This window comes from Calliphora vicina, chromosome 5 (genome assembly GCF_958450345.1).
Source record: "Calliphora vicina chromosome 5, idCalVici1.1, whole genome shotgun sequence".
NCBI classification, from domain to species: domain Eukaryota; kingdom Metazoa; phylum Arthropoda; class Insecta; order Diptera; family Calliphoridae; genus Calliphora; species Calliphora vicina.
In genome coordinates, this window is record NC_088784.1 from 73,094,025 (window position 1) to 73,107,596 (window position 13,572).

Genomic DNA, 13,572 nt, shown 5'->3' on the forward strand with positions numbered 1-13,572 from the left:
CTTTATAGGATCGGAAATGAAAAATGTAGAAATTACAAACGGAATGACAAACTTATATATACCCTTCTCACGAAGGTGAAGGGTATAAAAATGTGTTTCTAATGTCACTTTTTCTTTTACAAAGTTGAAATCTACAAAAAAAAGTTATGTATGCGGTTGCATTTTCTTATAAAATTTTAAGTACTGCTATATTTATATAAAAAAATTTGAGGAATGCACACGTGATTTGACTGAAAAGTATGGCAATGCTTACAAAATTAATCCATTAGTGAGAAACACAATCATTGGTTAAATCCCGGCAAAATATTACAAGTAAGAAACTAGCTCTAAGTAGTACAACTAATGCTTGGACTTCAACTGCTGTAGAGTCATACGTTACGATAACTGTTCACTTTATTAATGATAAAAGTGTACCACAAAAAAATGTTGGTCATAGTCCGTCCAACTTAGGTTTTTACGAAACGAAAAATTTACCACGCCCACTTTTAAGCCCACTTTTTTCGATTTACCTAAAATCGGAAGTAAAATTATTCATGTTAGTGATTATCGAATTTCATGAGAAAAATATAAAATTTTACAATATAAACCTGTGTTTTACACTCATGAACGTGGAATTCTTTTATTATTAACTGCTTTATTAAAATAGCTCTGTTCAATAACTAAAAGTTGTTACTAGTTAGTAACAATTGTTACTGGAAAAGCGTTCATTTACTTTTTACTATTTTTGAGTATTTAAGAGAGTAATTTTGTAAATTTTGATTTTATTCTCTCGTTGCAAGTATTTACTGGGAAAGTAAATGAACATACCTAATATAAAACTAAAATTCGAAAACGAGATCACGAGAAAATATCCGTTGAAATAAAATTACATACCAACACAGAAAAAACTATATTTCAATTCAAACATTTATCACATATTGAACTGGTTTCAATTATTTCATAATTGAATAAAGTATTCATGTGCTCAAAAACAATATTTTCTGATATTTTCTATTGAATTTTGAGTTTTGAATATGATAATTTTGACAATTGAATATACAATTTTCGTTAATGGTTGAATTTTAAATACAAAAATTATTGAATAGATAATTTTCGTAATTGAAAACACAAAAAATAACAAAAAAATGTGTTTCAATCATTGAGAATAGACATAGAGCGGAAACTCTACTGTCAAAGACCTAACTCAGTTGTCAAAAACCTAAGTGGTGAGAATGTATTAGTAGAAAAAACTATGTGAAAATAAAAACAACACTCATATGTGTGATTATTTTGAGTAATATTTTTGTTTGATTTTTTTTCTAGTTTCCGCTCTATGTTCTCTATGGTTTCAATTACGAAAATTATATATTCAATAATTTTTGTATTTAAAATTCAACCAATAACGAAAATTGTATATTCAATTGTCAAAATTATCATATTCAAAACTCAAAATACAATAGAAAATATCAGAAAATTTTGTTTTTGAGCACATGAATACTTTATTCAATTATGAAATAATTGTAACCAGTTCAATATGTGACAAATATTTGAATTGAAACGGTTTAAGGAATAGTTTTTTCTGTGAAATAAAATTACTCATTCGTTGTCATAAAAAAAATTAATTTAGATGCAAACACATTTTCTATATAAGAAGATTTCCTAAACTTTAAAAATCTAATTAAAAGTATGTATTTCAGTGTTGTCAACATTCTAAATTCGCTAATAACTTGGTCAATAAGCGTTTAATCAAGAAAAGCAGCTCGATCTGTGATCACTCATATTTCTGGCCAAAAATCGATTTTTTATATAAAAACTCAAAATATCTAAATTCGCTAATAACTTGGCCAATAAGCGTTTAATCAAGAAAAGGAGCTCGATCTGTGATCACTCATATTTCTGGCCAAAAATCTACCTTTTTATATAACAAGTCAAAATATCTAAATTCGCTAATAACTTGGCCAATAAGCATTTAATCAAGAAAAGGAGTTCGATCTGTGATCACTCATATTTCTGACCAAAAATCGATTTTTTATATAGAAACTCAAAATATATAAATTCGCTAATAACTTGGCCAATAAGCGTTTAATCAACAAAAGGAGTTCGATCTGTGATCACTGATATTTCTGGCCAAAATCCTATTTTTTATATAATAACTCAAAATATCTAAATTCGCTAATAACTTGGCCAATAAGCGTTTAATCAAGAAAAGGAATTCGATCTGTGAGCACTCATATTTCTGGCCAAAAATCGATTTTTTGGCCAATAAGTGTTTAATTAAGAAAAGGAGCTGGACTATAACTGTGAAAGCCACAAAACTTCTCGTAATTTACTTCGGTACCATTGTAAATGGTTATTTTCGAATATCTGCGGAACTATCACTATGAAAGTCTTCAAACTTTATACGAACCAATTTCTAATCAGTGCATGAAGTCTAACCAAGAATGGTATGGATCAGAACAGGGGGTGTAGAACCTCCCATACAAAACAAATAGTTATTTTCGAATATTTGGAGAACTATAATTGTGGAAGTCTTAAAATTATCACCCTTATTATTTTACATAATTTCGGTTTGCATTAGTGGGCGTGGCATCTCCCATACCATGTAAATTGTTATTAACCCTCCGTTACTCGCAAATGATCTCGTTGATACAGCCAAACATTTTTTTATTGTAAATGTTTTAAAACACAATCAATTTTATGATATTTTTTGGTAAAATAATATTTTTACTGCAATTTTTTTTGTATTATTCTTTTAAATACATTGCATTTAATATTGTTTTTATGTTTTCGAAATAAAAAGTGAAGAGATTATTTTCAAACTCGTCTTTTTTATTGATATCAATGTAATCAAAGTAATGTATCAATTACTACAAGTCTCGATTGAAAATGATTGCGACTAACGGAGGGTTAAATTGTCATGAAATTTAACCAGAAATGGTAAGGATCAGAACAGGGGGTAATTCACCTCACATACAAAGTAAATAGTTATTTCTAAATATCTTGAGAAATATAATTACGAGATATTCGAAATTATTAACAGTGAAAGTCTTCAAACTTTACACAAACTTTATCACTGTATTAGGTTTAATCTAAAATTCGAGGGAACAGGGGATGAGTCACCTACCATAAAATAAAAGTAGTTATTTCTAAATATCTTGAGAATTAGAATTGCAAGATTATTGAATGTAAATAGTTAATTTCGATTAAAGGAGAACTATAATTGTAAAGTATTTAAACTTTGTATGATTCAATTTATTTATATCTGGATAACTAAAATTAAGAGATTATAAAACTTCATATGGGAGGGACGTGAAGTAAATAATTTTGTGAAAATGAGCGAATTCACTTAATTGTAAATAAATTCGAAAAGAATCCATCGATTTTTATAATCGATAACACATTTTGTTCCTATTGCATGTGGCTTTGCAATAATGCAATAAATGTGAACAATTTCTGCCGTTTTCGATTTTTCGTGAGTTTTTCAAAACAAAAAAATTTGCTATTTTCACGTACAAAATATATTCTTTGCTTCAATTTGTTATTATAACTCCAAAACTACTGAGCCGATTAAAACGCAATATGTAAACGGATTAAATGTTATGTAAATTTAAATTTTTCTAAGTTAATTTTAATAATATCTGACTAACCGTTTTTGAGAAATCATTAATTAAAAAAAAAAAACAACCACTCCATAGATTTTCAAATTTGGACCATATTTGTACTTGGATCCACAATACATCAAAATTGTGTAGTGTTTTAAAAATCATCTAAAATTTTTCGATTTTGTTGCCCTGTGTTATCGAATAGCGAATCTCCCGATTCGGGAGAACTATAATAGTGACATTCTCAAAACGTTGCTTGAGTTATTTTGTTGCAATTGTACGTAGCACATTTGACACATTTTGTGTCAAAAATCGTATTTTTCGACCACTCAATTTCAAAAATCAAATGATGCAGTTTTGTAGAGAAATGAAAATTTTTAATTTTTTCAATTTAAAAAATTGAAGGGTTTTAAGCAAAAATTTACTTTATATAAAAAGGCCCAAACTCGCATTTTTAAAGTCGAGATTTTTTGGCTAATTCTGATATATGATCGGACCATTTATCAAAATAAACGAAAATCTGGACTTACAAAAAAACACGACCCGTAGCGCTTCGCCACCCCAATTAGAAGAAAGAAATTGTACTATTAAGTCTCCCTTTCTGCATCTAATTGTAAATGTCTAATTTCATATTTCTGGGTCCATTATTATAGAAAATGCAAAAGAATGTTACCACTAAGTCTCCTTTTGTGAATTCAAATTCATTCAGAATCATGTGTGCCTAATTTTAAATTTTTAGGTTTATTATTATAAAATATTCACTAAACCATAACCCGTCATGTATGAATTTTAAATTTGTATAGCATTTCCAATATTATCAACTAATTTTGTTTCGATAACACTTAATATTTAAAAAATTATCACAAAACAGAGAAACCGAAACCGATCGGTTTTAATATAGAAATATGAAACCGCCTAATTTCATATTTCTATGTCCATTATTACAGAAAATACAAAAAGTACCATTTGAATAGGTATATAAAAAGTACCAAAAAGCCCCCACTTGTGGTTTCCATATAAGCCTAATTTCATGTTTTTTGGTTCATTGGTGAAGAAATTACAAAAAGTACTATTCGAATAAAGGAAAAGTACCAAAAAGTCTTCCCCTATAATTCTCACTCACCTAGGACCATATATGCTTAATTTCATGTTTCTAAGTCCATTGTTACAGAAAATTCAAAAAATACCATTAGAATATAGGAAAAGTACCAAAAAGCACCCACTTGTAGTTTCCCACTCACTCGGGTCCATATAACCTTTATTTCATGTTTCTAGGTTCATTGGTGAAGAAATTACAAAAAGTACCATTCGAATAGAGAAAAAGTACCAAAAGATCACAGAATTATCACTCACTTAGGACCATATATGCTTAATTTCATGTTTAAGTACATTTCCAAAAAGGACCTATAGTTCAGTTCTCGCATTTTGGTACCTAAATATTATCCCCTATTCCTAACACTAACTTCACTAAGATGCATATCAGCTAACTTTAATGTCTATAACCCCCATTAACACGAAGTCTGGTTAGGTGCTAACTAATAGTTATATTGTCGTTTAAAATTATTTTTGTATGAAAACTGTCAGTATAACTATTAGTTAATACATAAAAAGACTTCGTGTTACTGGGGGTAAGTGTAATAATTAAAATATTAAAAAAGTACCATTAGGAGAAAAGTACCAATTTCCCTTTTCTTCCTCGAACACCCCTAAAGCTTGAAATTTAAAAATACTCCATTTTGCCAAAAAAGTACCAAACTGTTTACCCGGATTTGGCCAAATATACACCTTGGCACTCGAGTTCCAAATAACACTCTGTTACTTAATTTTTGTATGAATCCAGGAGCCAATGTTTTATCAAAATTGGCTTAATAATTTCAAATAAAATTTATTTTCCCGATTTTATCCCCTTTTTTGGTACCTTTTTTATCCCCATTGCGGTGGTAAAATTTTATTCAAATAAAAATCTGCATCGTGGTGGGAGTTCATAATAAAATATTCGTATTTTTATCCCTTAAGGGTTCGAATTTCCAAAAAGTATCAAACTTATATTTTTTATTTTTTGATAAGTAAAGAATACGATTTAAAATTTGTTTCTATGTTTATTGGTTTAAAAGATACATAGGGTGCCAAAAAAGTACCAAAATACAGTTTTAGCCGTTTTCTCCCCTAAAAGGTTCGAATTTAAATTAATGTGCATTATTAAACATACATTATTTACGATGCAAAGTGCTTTACTACATGATTGCCACTATTATTTTCAAATATATAACGGCTATTTAACAACATACTAAAATTCAACTCTGTCCCTTAACAAAAATCCGACAACCAGATGGCGCAGTGGTATGACAAAATGTCAGTTTCCAAACAGCCGAACAAAAAAATTCAGGTTAGGCAACCTTTCGGTAAAATAATTCTTTTTGTCAAAAAATTGTAATTTTTCGTGCAGGGTGAATATTTTCACAGGTAAATAATCGTTAATTTTCTCGAACATCCGTGTAGAAAATAAGAAAAGAATGTGCAAAATATAAACTTAATCCACGACAAATTCATAGTGAATGCAAATTTTATAATGAATGTGAAACAAATGGTTAAATAAGAAATATCAATAAACAGCTTGAAGTTTGACCCCCTCGGCTGAAATGATAAGGGTTATTAGAAGCCGGTGGGGTTAATTAAAGTGAAAATTGTGAATGTGTTATAAAACAAAAATGTATATTTTAATAAATTTGTTGTATAATTTGAAAGCTTTAATTAAATAACATTTTGTTTTAATTAATTTTAGTATCACATTAATATGCCAGAACTTACTGAAATTAAGGCTGATGCCCCCACAACCTCTGCTGCCCCCGCTGATGATAAGGCTATGGAACATGTTCGCGTAGAGGATGATGGCAGTGATAGTGACTCAGAGGACACCATTCCCGAGTTGGAAGATGCCGGTGCTGGTACAACCCAATTGGGTGGTGGTGCCACCGGTTTACCCATTGACCTTGTATCCAAGGCCAAACAATCTCGCGGTGAAAAGAAAGCCCGCAAGATTATGCTCAAGTTGGGTTTGAAACAAATCCAAGGTGTCAACCGTGTCACCATCCGCAAATCCAAGAACATCTTGTTTGTCATCAACAACCCCGATGTATACAAGAACCCCCACAGTGATACATACATTGTATTCGGTGAAGCCAAGATCGAAGATTTGTCTCAACAAGCCCAAGTTGCTGCTGCTGAGAAATTCAAGACCCCTGAAGCCGCCGGAGCTGCTGATACCATTGGCACAACCTCCTCCGTCGCACCCATTGCCGAAGAAGACGAAGAAGAAGTTGACGAGACCGGTGTTGATGAAAAGGACATTGAACTGGTTATCAACCAAGCCAATACTACCCGCGCTAAGGCTATTAAGGCACTCAAGAACAATAACAATGATATTGTCAATGCCATTATGGAGCTGACGATGCTTTAAATTCTATTTTCTAATCGCACTACACTAAGCAACCCAATCCAAGTTTTAAGATAGAGAGTAGAGTTTAATGGCCTGCATTTTAAGTTTAGTACCCGCCTCAGCAAAAACTACAACAACATCGTAATCACATTTTTTTTATTTATATTATAATTATAATATGAAAACAACAACAAAATATAATACAGACTTTAATTTTTCGTTATTACAAATTTGCAAGTTAATTCTTTTAAATGGCAGTGCTAGTCTTTCGGGCGGTATTGCTCTGTTTCGAAAAGCTATGCTTGTTTAATTACTATACAATATAAAAGAATAGAATATTTGGTATTTGATTTTTGTCTTATAATTTTTTATTAAATTTCAAGACAAGTTTAAGAAGGAAAAAACTGAAAGTTTTAAGTAAAATAAAACATTTTTATTTCAGATAAAAATTATAAAAAACAAAATACCAAAATTTTAATGTGTTTTTATTTTTTTAATTTAATTTTGAAGACCAAATTTTTTAGATGATAGGCAATTAAGTTTGAATGTCAATTAGTAGTAAATTAAAGTCCAACTGAGCACGTGTGGATGAGTCATGTGACAGTGAGAAACGTAAACACTGGAATACATCGATTCAACTATGGAAAATGCTACCAAAATGTTATGTATGAAATAAATAGAGAAATCCCAAGAATATACTTTTCCAAATATTCAATTAATACATCAAAAATTCTTCAGAATTTTTTTTTTAAATATTTTATTAATATAACAAACATAAAAATTAATGAAATTCTGAAAATATTGACAAAACAATGTAAACTTAGGTTTAATTTTTAAAACAATTGTTTGAACATTTTACTATTTTGTATTACTGCTTCACAGCTCAACGATACATTGAACCAATTAAAGAGTCAATCGTATCCTAATTTTTTTTTTTAGATTTCCCGATAACCGCATCTTATAAAATTCCTTCGTGGTATAATTTTGAGTCCGTATTTTGCATTCATCAATTTCCCTTAGTTTTTCTACACAACTCGGTTACAACCTCGAAAGGTGATAGCAACCTAGACCAGTCTCATTTACCCTGCAACTAACAGTTCGGATACTAATTTTCAATGCTAAGAAATTAAATTCCAGGGAACAAACTACCGAGGAATTTTTATTCATAATTGGGCTGTATATTTTCAGGACTGTCACACATTTTATTCGAAATGGTTTCAATTACATACGTAGTTTTGTGAAAAACAAATACAAAGAAATATCAATTCAACTTTGAAAACTGAATGGTTACATTCCGAAAGAAATTCTCGTTTTACTTTTTCTGAAGAAGCAAAATGCGGAATTAATTCTACTTTCGATCGGAATGGAATTCTTGGACAGACCTGTTTAATGGAAAACCTAGTAAAAGGGTTATATTTTTGATAACTGTACGGAATATACATAATTTTCCAAAAAAAAAACTTTTTATTTTTTTGTCACTCATCGCAAATATGAACGAACGTTAATTAAATTGATATATCGATGGCTTAATATAAAAAGGCCATAATTCGTCATCTAAAAATCAAATGCTGAGAATTTGAGCAAAATCAGATAACGTTTACCTATAACCCGTTTGATTAAATTAAATTAAAGTAGCCAACCAACGCATTGGATTCACATACCGGTTACATAGAGGCAGCTACTTAACTCGTTACTTGACCAGCTACATAAATAGTTATTTTAACACGTAAGGGTGTTAATTGACCTCAAATCTCATGTACAGTGTAATTACAAATAATTACAAACTCTCCTGTAACTACTTTCGAAAGTGCAGTACAAAATAAACGTTTAAAGTGACTACACTCTAGAATACACTAAAGTGACAATTGACTTCACGCTAGAGGAAGATGAGATCATTTTTCATCTTCTTTGTCAGTGCCCGGCATTAGGAGATCTAAAGACACGGGAATATCCCAGTACCCGTCAATGACTGGTGCAACTATTCTCTTCTGACCACCTTCCCCTTCATTTCTCCTACTTATTCTATCTGATTTTCTCCTTCTCTTTTCATCACTATCTGGCCCTCTTCTATTTCTATTTTCAGGTTACACAAACGGACCTAATGTTTGGACCCACTCTTTCCTGATTCTACCATGCGGCTGCCTGTCAATCTAATCTAACCTATAAGTAAAATAAAAAAAAAATATTTTCTAAAATTGATTTCTGAATATATAAATGTCGTTGTGATATTATTTTGACCACAGCTATACATATTACCTTATCTTTAAACCACAAAGAAATAGTATTTGAATAATCAGTTTTAATTAATTTATTTGTTTGTTTTTTTTTATATTTTTCATTAGATAAAAGTAAAATTATTTTTTAAATATGTAAACTACTTTTATTAAGAGGGGTATACAAAATATTTGGACACAATAATATATTAAATATTAATAAATTTAAAATTAATTTATTATTTCATTCTTCACAATTACATTAAGTTTTTTGATTAAGTAAATATTTAAATATATTAAAAACTAACTACAAACAAATGCTTTCACAAAACTTTAAATACTAAAATAAATAGTTAAATATACCCAGATTTTGGAAAAATTATTATATTCTAAGAGTAAAGCTAAAAAATATTTGAAAAATTCAAAGATTTATAAAAATGTTTAACAAAATTTGGGTCTAGGAGATTCTTGATTACACTAAAAACTTAATTATGTTTTTAAAATCATAATAAATTAAAACCTAAAATTCCTTAAACATAAAACACTTACTCGTTTATGTAAATAAAAAAATAAAATATAACCAATTTAAGTACATTTGTACTTTTTAAAAAGTTAGTGGACCTGTTTTGTTTTTGACTTAATTTAAGAGAAAATCGTTTTAAACGTTGAAATGCTTACAAAATATGTATTAAGATTCTAATTTCAGCATACGAGCTTGACTCCTGGATTGTATATGCATATCGGCCGGTGATTGCATCCAAGGTTCACCATCAGCCTGCATGGGACAAGTACTTTTGATAACCAGCTATTAAATAAATAAAAATAATACATGACAAAATAAAACACACAATGTATTTATACCAAACACTTTACCTTAATATTTTTAGCTTGACCAATTCTTACAGGCTTACTAATGCCCATTTGCAGTTGGGCTATGTGGAACGAGGAGACAATGCCAAACACTTCCATAGTTCTATCCGATATGGAATTTACAATCTTTACAGTATCATCAGCATTGCTCAATTCTTTGAAAGATTTAAAAAGAACCATTAATAATAATGTAAAAATCATGTTTAATTAACAAACTTACCACACAATTTACAACCAGCACCCCAGGAATCGATATTAAGGAAGACAATCGATTGTAATTCGGGTAATTTAACCAATTCATTATCTAAATATAAATCGAGTTTTTGCTCTATGCCCTCACAGTCACGTTGTACTATTTGTTGAGTACCAAAACCGAAATATATCAACTGTAAAAATTCATAAAGGCATTAATAAATTGTCTATTTTTTGATTTTGGGCTCTCTTTAGTTTACCTTATTAAATATACGACTACTTAAGACATAAAACTTTGACTCTCTGGTTTGATGGAAGTTATAGGTGACCAAAGCATCCACGCCCACACTAAAATAGTTGTAAACATGTACCGTTTTAATGGGTTGCCTTTGTATGGGCAAACGATAATGCAACTTTTCGATTTGTAAATCAAAACGATCAAGATTTATCGAACGAGCTTTTCTAATCTGTAATTTTTAGCATATTATTTTATTCAAACAAATTAATAAATAATAATTTTAAACTTACACTTCTCAAGATCTTTAAAGGATCTAATGTAGATGGTGGTTCAGATCCCCAACCCAAAACACGTGAGAGATCATTACCTGTACCCAGGGGCATTATGGCAACTGAGGGTATTGGCTGAAAAGTTTAAAACAAAACAAAAGTTTAAAAAAATACGAGTATATTATTGAGAAAGGATATGAACGGTAGTTAAATAAATATTATTTGTTTCACAATATTAAGAAAAATGGGTTTTTATTTATCATCTACCCACATGCATACATATTTCTTTTTATACCCTTCACCATGAGTAGCAAGAGTATAAGTTTGTCATTCCAAGATCGACATGAAAACTTATATAAGAGTATAAACACGGAATGACAAACTTATATAGATGCTTTCTTATTAACGTGCAGAAGGCTGAATGAATTTCAACACTTACCTTTATATTTAGAGTATAAATCGTATTTAAAACCCATCCAATGGTGCCATCACCACCCGCCACTAAAACTCGACAAGGCCGGGGACTAGCTTTGGCAGCCCATTGCATAGCATCCTGCGGGCCACGTGAACCTAGTTCCATAACTTGCAGCGGATGTAAATATCCACGCAACAAAGAGACAACATCTGACCCGGTATTGCTACCCGACTTGGTATTGGCAATAACAATTAACGGCTCCCAATTCTCAATAGTCGGTGGTTTTATACCAGCCAAATGCAAACGAACCGATTCACGTGTACGAGCCGCCACTATGCAATAGGGTGGGAATATCATATCGCGAAATTCACCAAAATCACATTCTCCACGCATATCGATGCGTTTGTAGCAATTATTGTGATAGCAGCGATGGCACCAGGCACAACGCCAGCCGCACAAGCCAACCTCTTCGACTTCATCGCCACACGCATCACATAGTGCACTTAAAGGCAGATTACCTTTGACCCACAAATGGCGCATCGATTTTTCGTTCTTCACCCATTTCTCCTTACACTTGAACAGTTTGTCTGCCTTACGGGTACAAGACCTCGACGTATGCGAACATATGCCGCAACAATCACAGAAAACACCCGCCGAAGGTGTTAATAAAATTTCGCATACGTTGCAATAACATGCCTAGAATATTAAAGCATAATAAAAAAAACACACGCAATCAATAGAATTATTCACTCATGACTTCATTTGTTTCAATACACATTAAAGTCCGCAGTACAACGCATTTAATTTAGCTTTGATACTCACTCTATCTAATATTTTTATGGATTTCCAGCCATGTTTACTTTTGCCTGGTATACATATAACATCTTCAACCAACAGGCTACGACAAAAAACAAATAAGGCACCCAATGCAAACAATGAACCAATTAAGGCTTCAGGACTTAATTCAAATGTGGCCAATTCCATGGTCTCCACCGATCACTACCCACTCTTTAACGAAGTTGTTGACACTTCTTCCAAGCAGAATTTAAGCTAAAATTATGTTTACTTTAATAAGTTTTTATATTGATAATATTTTAAACATTTTATACAACATTTTTCGGAATTTAGGTAAGAAAAATAAAATAAACGGATAAAAATCAATAGGATTTATGTAGAATGCAATTACAACAACAACACGTCGTATGTTATTTTGATGATTTTGTTATGACAGTTGTACCAGGTAAAAAAGGGGTTGCCAGGGCTTTCGAATTGAAAAGACTTTTTTGTGTAAATATCAGGGACAGTAACTATTATGTTTTATTTAAAACTTATTTTTTAATAATTATTAATTTGTCAGTTTTATTTATTGCCCAGAAAGTAATAAATTTCAGTTTTCAAGAATTTAGTTTATTGAAATCTCAATAATGTGTGTAGCATGCATAGAAAAAGTTTCAACATAAATGTTATGATTTGATTTCAATTCCTAACATTTTAAATAATACCTTAAATTGTATAATTTTTTATTACATGTTTTTAAATAAAATCTAGAAAGCTTGAATAAAATTATATAATAAAAAAATTTTCCCATTAAAAATATTTTGTATCAAATGATGCAAAATGAAATATGCGCAAAATTGACTAAACTTATAAAGAATATGAAATGCATACTTTAATGTTAATGGATGTTTAATTTTGTGTAATAATATTTTTTATGTTTCAGGTTTAGTTTAAAGATCGGTCAATATAGCTATAGTTTTTTGGGATTTTGCTGATTATTGTTAAAAAATTATTAAACTAAATCATTAGCTAATGTAATTAATATCAAACATCAAAAAAATACCTAAAAAGGTAAACCGCTCTTAATCTGAATGAAAAAATTCATGTTCGATTAATAAAATTGATTAAAAAATTCATTCAAAGTATGGATTTATTTTTTCTTTGTTAATATTAAAATTATAATTGTTTTTATATAATTTCCTTCTCTTCAAACTTAATTATCCGTAATAAAGATAAATGCAAAATTGAACCCATAAAATTCAGTTTGAACTTAAACCAATATGTCGCTTTTCATACCTACCATATGATTTATAAGATATACATATTCACATTCTGAGAAGTTTCAATTCGAGAAAAGAAAAAACTTAATAATTTACTTCAGATTTCATTCTGAGAAGTTTTAATTAAAGAAATTTAATGTTAGTGTTATTTTTAATAAAGATGATTACCGCTGCATCAAAAATGTAAACATTTGTGTATTCAAAAGTATGGCAACATTAACACTACTTTTAAATACAACACTGTAAGCAAGCTAGTGATCAAATCTAGCGAGTTTTTAAACCAGTTTAGAAGGAAATAATT

At 30.1% G+C, this 13,572-nt stretch overlaps 2 protein-coding genes across 2 annotated transcripts; one reads left to right on the forward strand and one right to left on the reverse strand.

The window, feature by feature from the left end:
- Positions 1-5,933: 5,933 nt before the first annotated feature.
- Nacalpha (nascent polypeptide associated complex protein alpha subunit) lies at positions 5,934-7,489 on the forward strand. Its single transcript, XM_065511360.1, has 2 exons — positions 5,934-6,044; positions 6,364-7,489. Exon 2 carries the CDS (start codon positions 6,376-6,378, stop codon positions 7,036-7,038), a length of 663 nt encoding a protein of 220 aa, XP_065367432.1. The 5' UTR covers positions 5,934-6,044; positions 6,364-6,375; the 3' UTR covers positions 7,039-7,489.
- Positions 7,490-9,371: 1,882 nt separating this feature from the next.
- Dgkepsilon (diacylglycerol kinase epsilon) lies at positions 9,372-12,390 on the reverse strand. The gene is made up of 7 exons (XM_065513458.1): positions 12,037-12,390; positions 11,239-11,910; positions 10,821-10,934; positions 10,553-10,759; positions 10,321-10,486; positions 10,104-10,255; positions 9,372-10,035 (listed from the first exon to the last, which is right to left on the reverse strand). Exons 1-7 carry the CDS (start codon positions 12,196-12,198, stop codon positions 9,919-9,921), a joined length of 1,590 nt encoding a protein of 529 aa, XP_065369530.1. The 5' UTR covers positions 12,199-12,390; the 3' UTR covers positions 9,372-9,918.
- Between the last annotated feature and the right edge of the window lie 1,182 nt (positions 12,391-13,572).

Excerpts from the sequence above, each read along its gene's own strand:
- Nacalpha (XM_065511360.1), top strand. The coding sequence starts at position 6,376 with ATGCCAGAACTTACTGAAATTAAGGCTGATGCCCCCACAACCTCTGCT.
- Dgkepsilon (XM_065513458.1), bottom strand. The coding sequence starts at position 12,198 with ATGGAATTGGCCACATTTGAATTAAGTCCTGAAGCCTTAATTGGTTCA. Across the intron at positions 10,487-10,552 it reads GTAGTCGTATATTTAATAAG|TTGATATATTTCGGTTTTGG; the intron begins GTAAACTAAAGA and ends GAATTTTTACAG. Across the intron at positions 10,256-10,320 it reads TGCTGGTTGTAAATTGTGTG|AATTGAGCAATGCTGATGAT; the intron begins GTAAGTTTGTTA and ends AATCTTTCAAAG.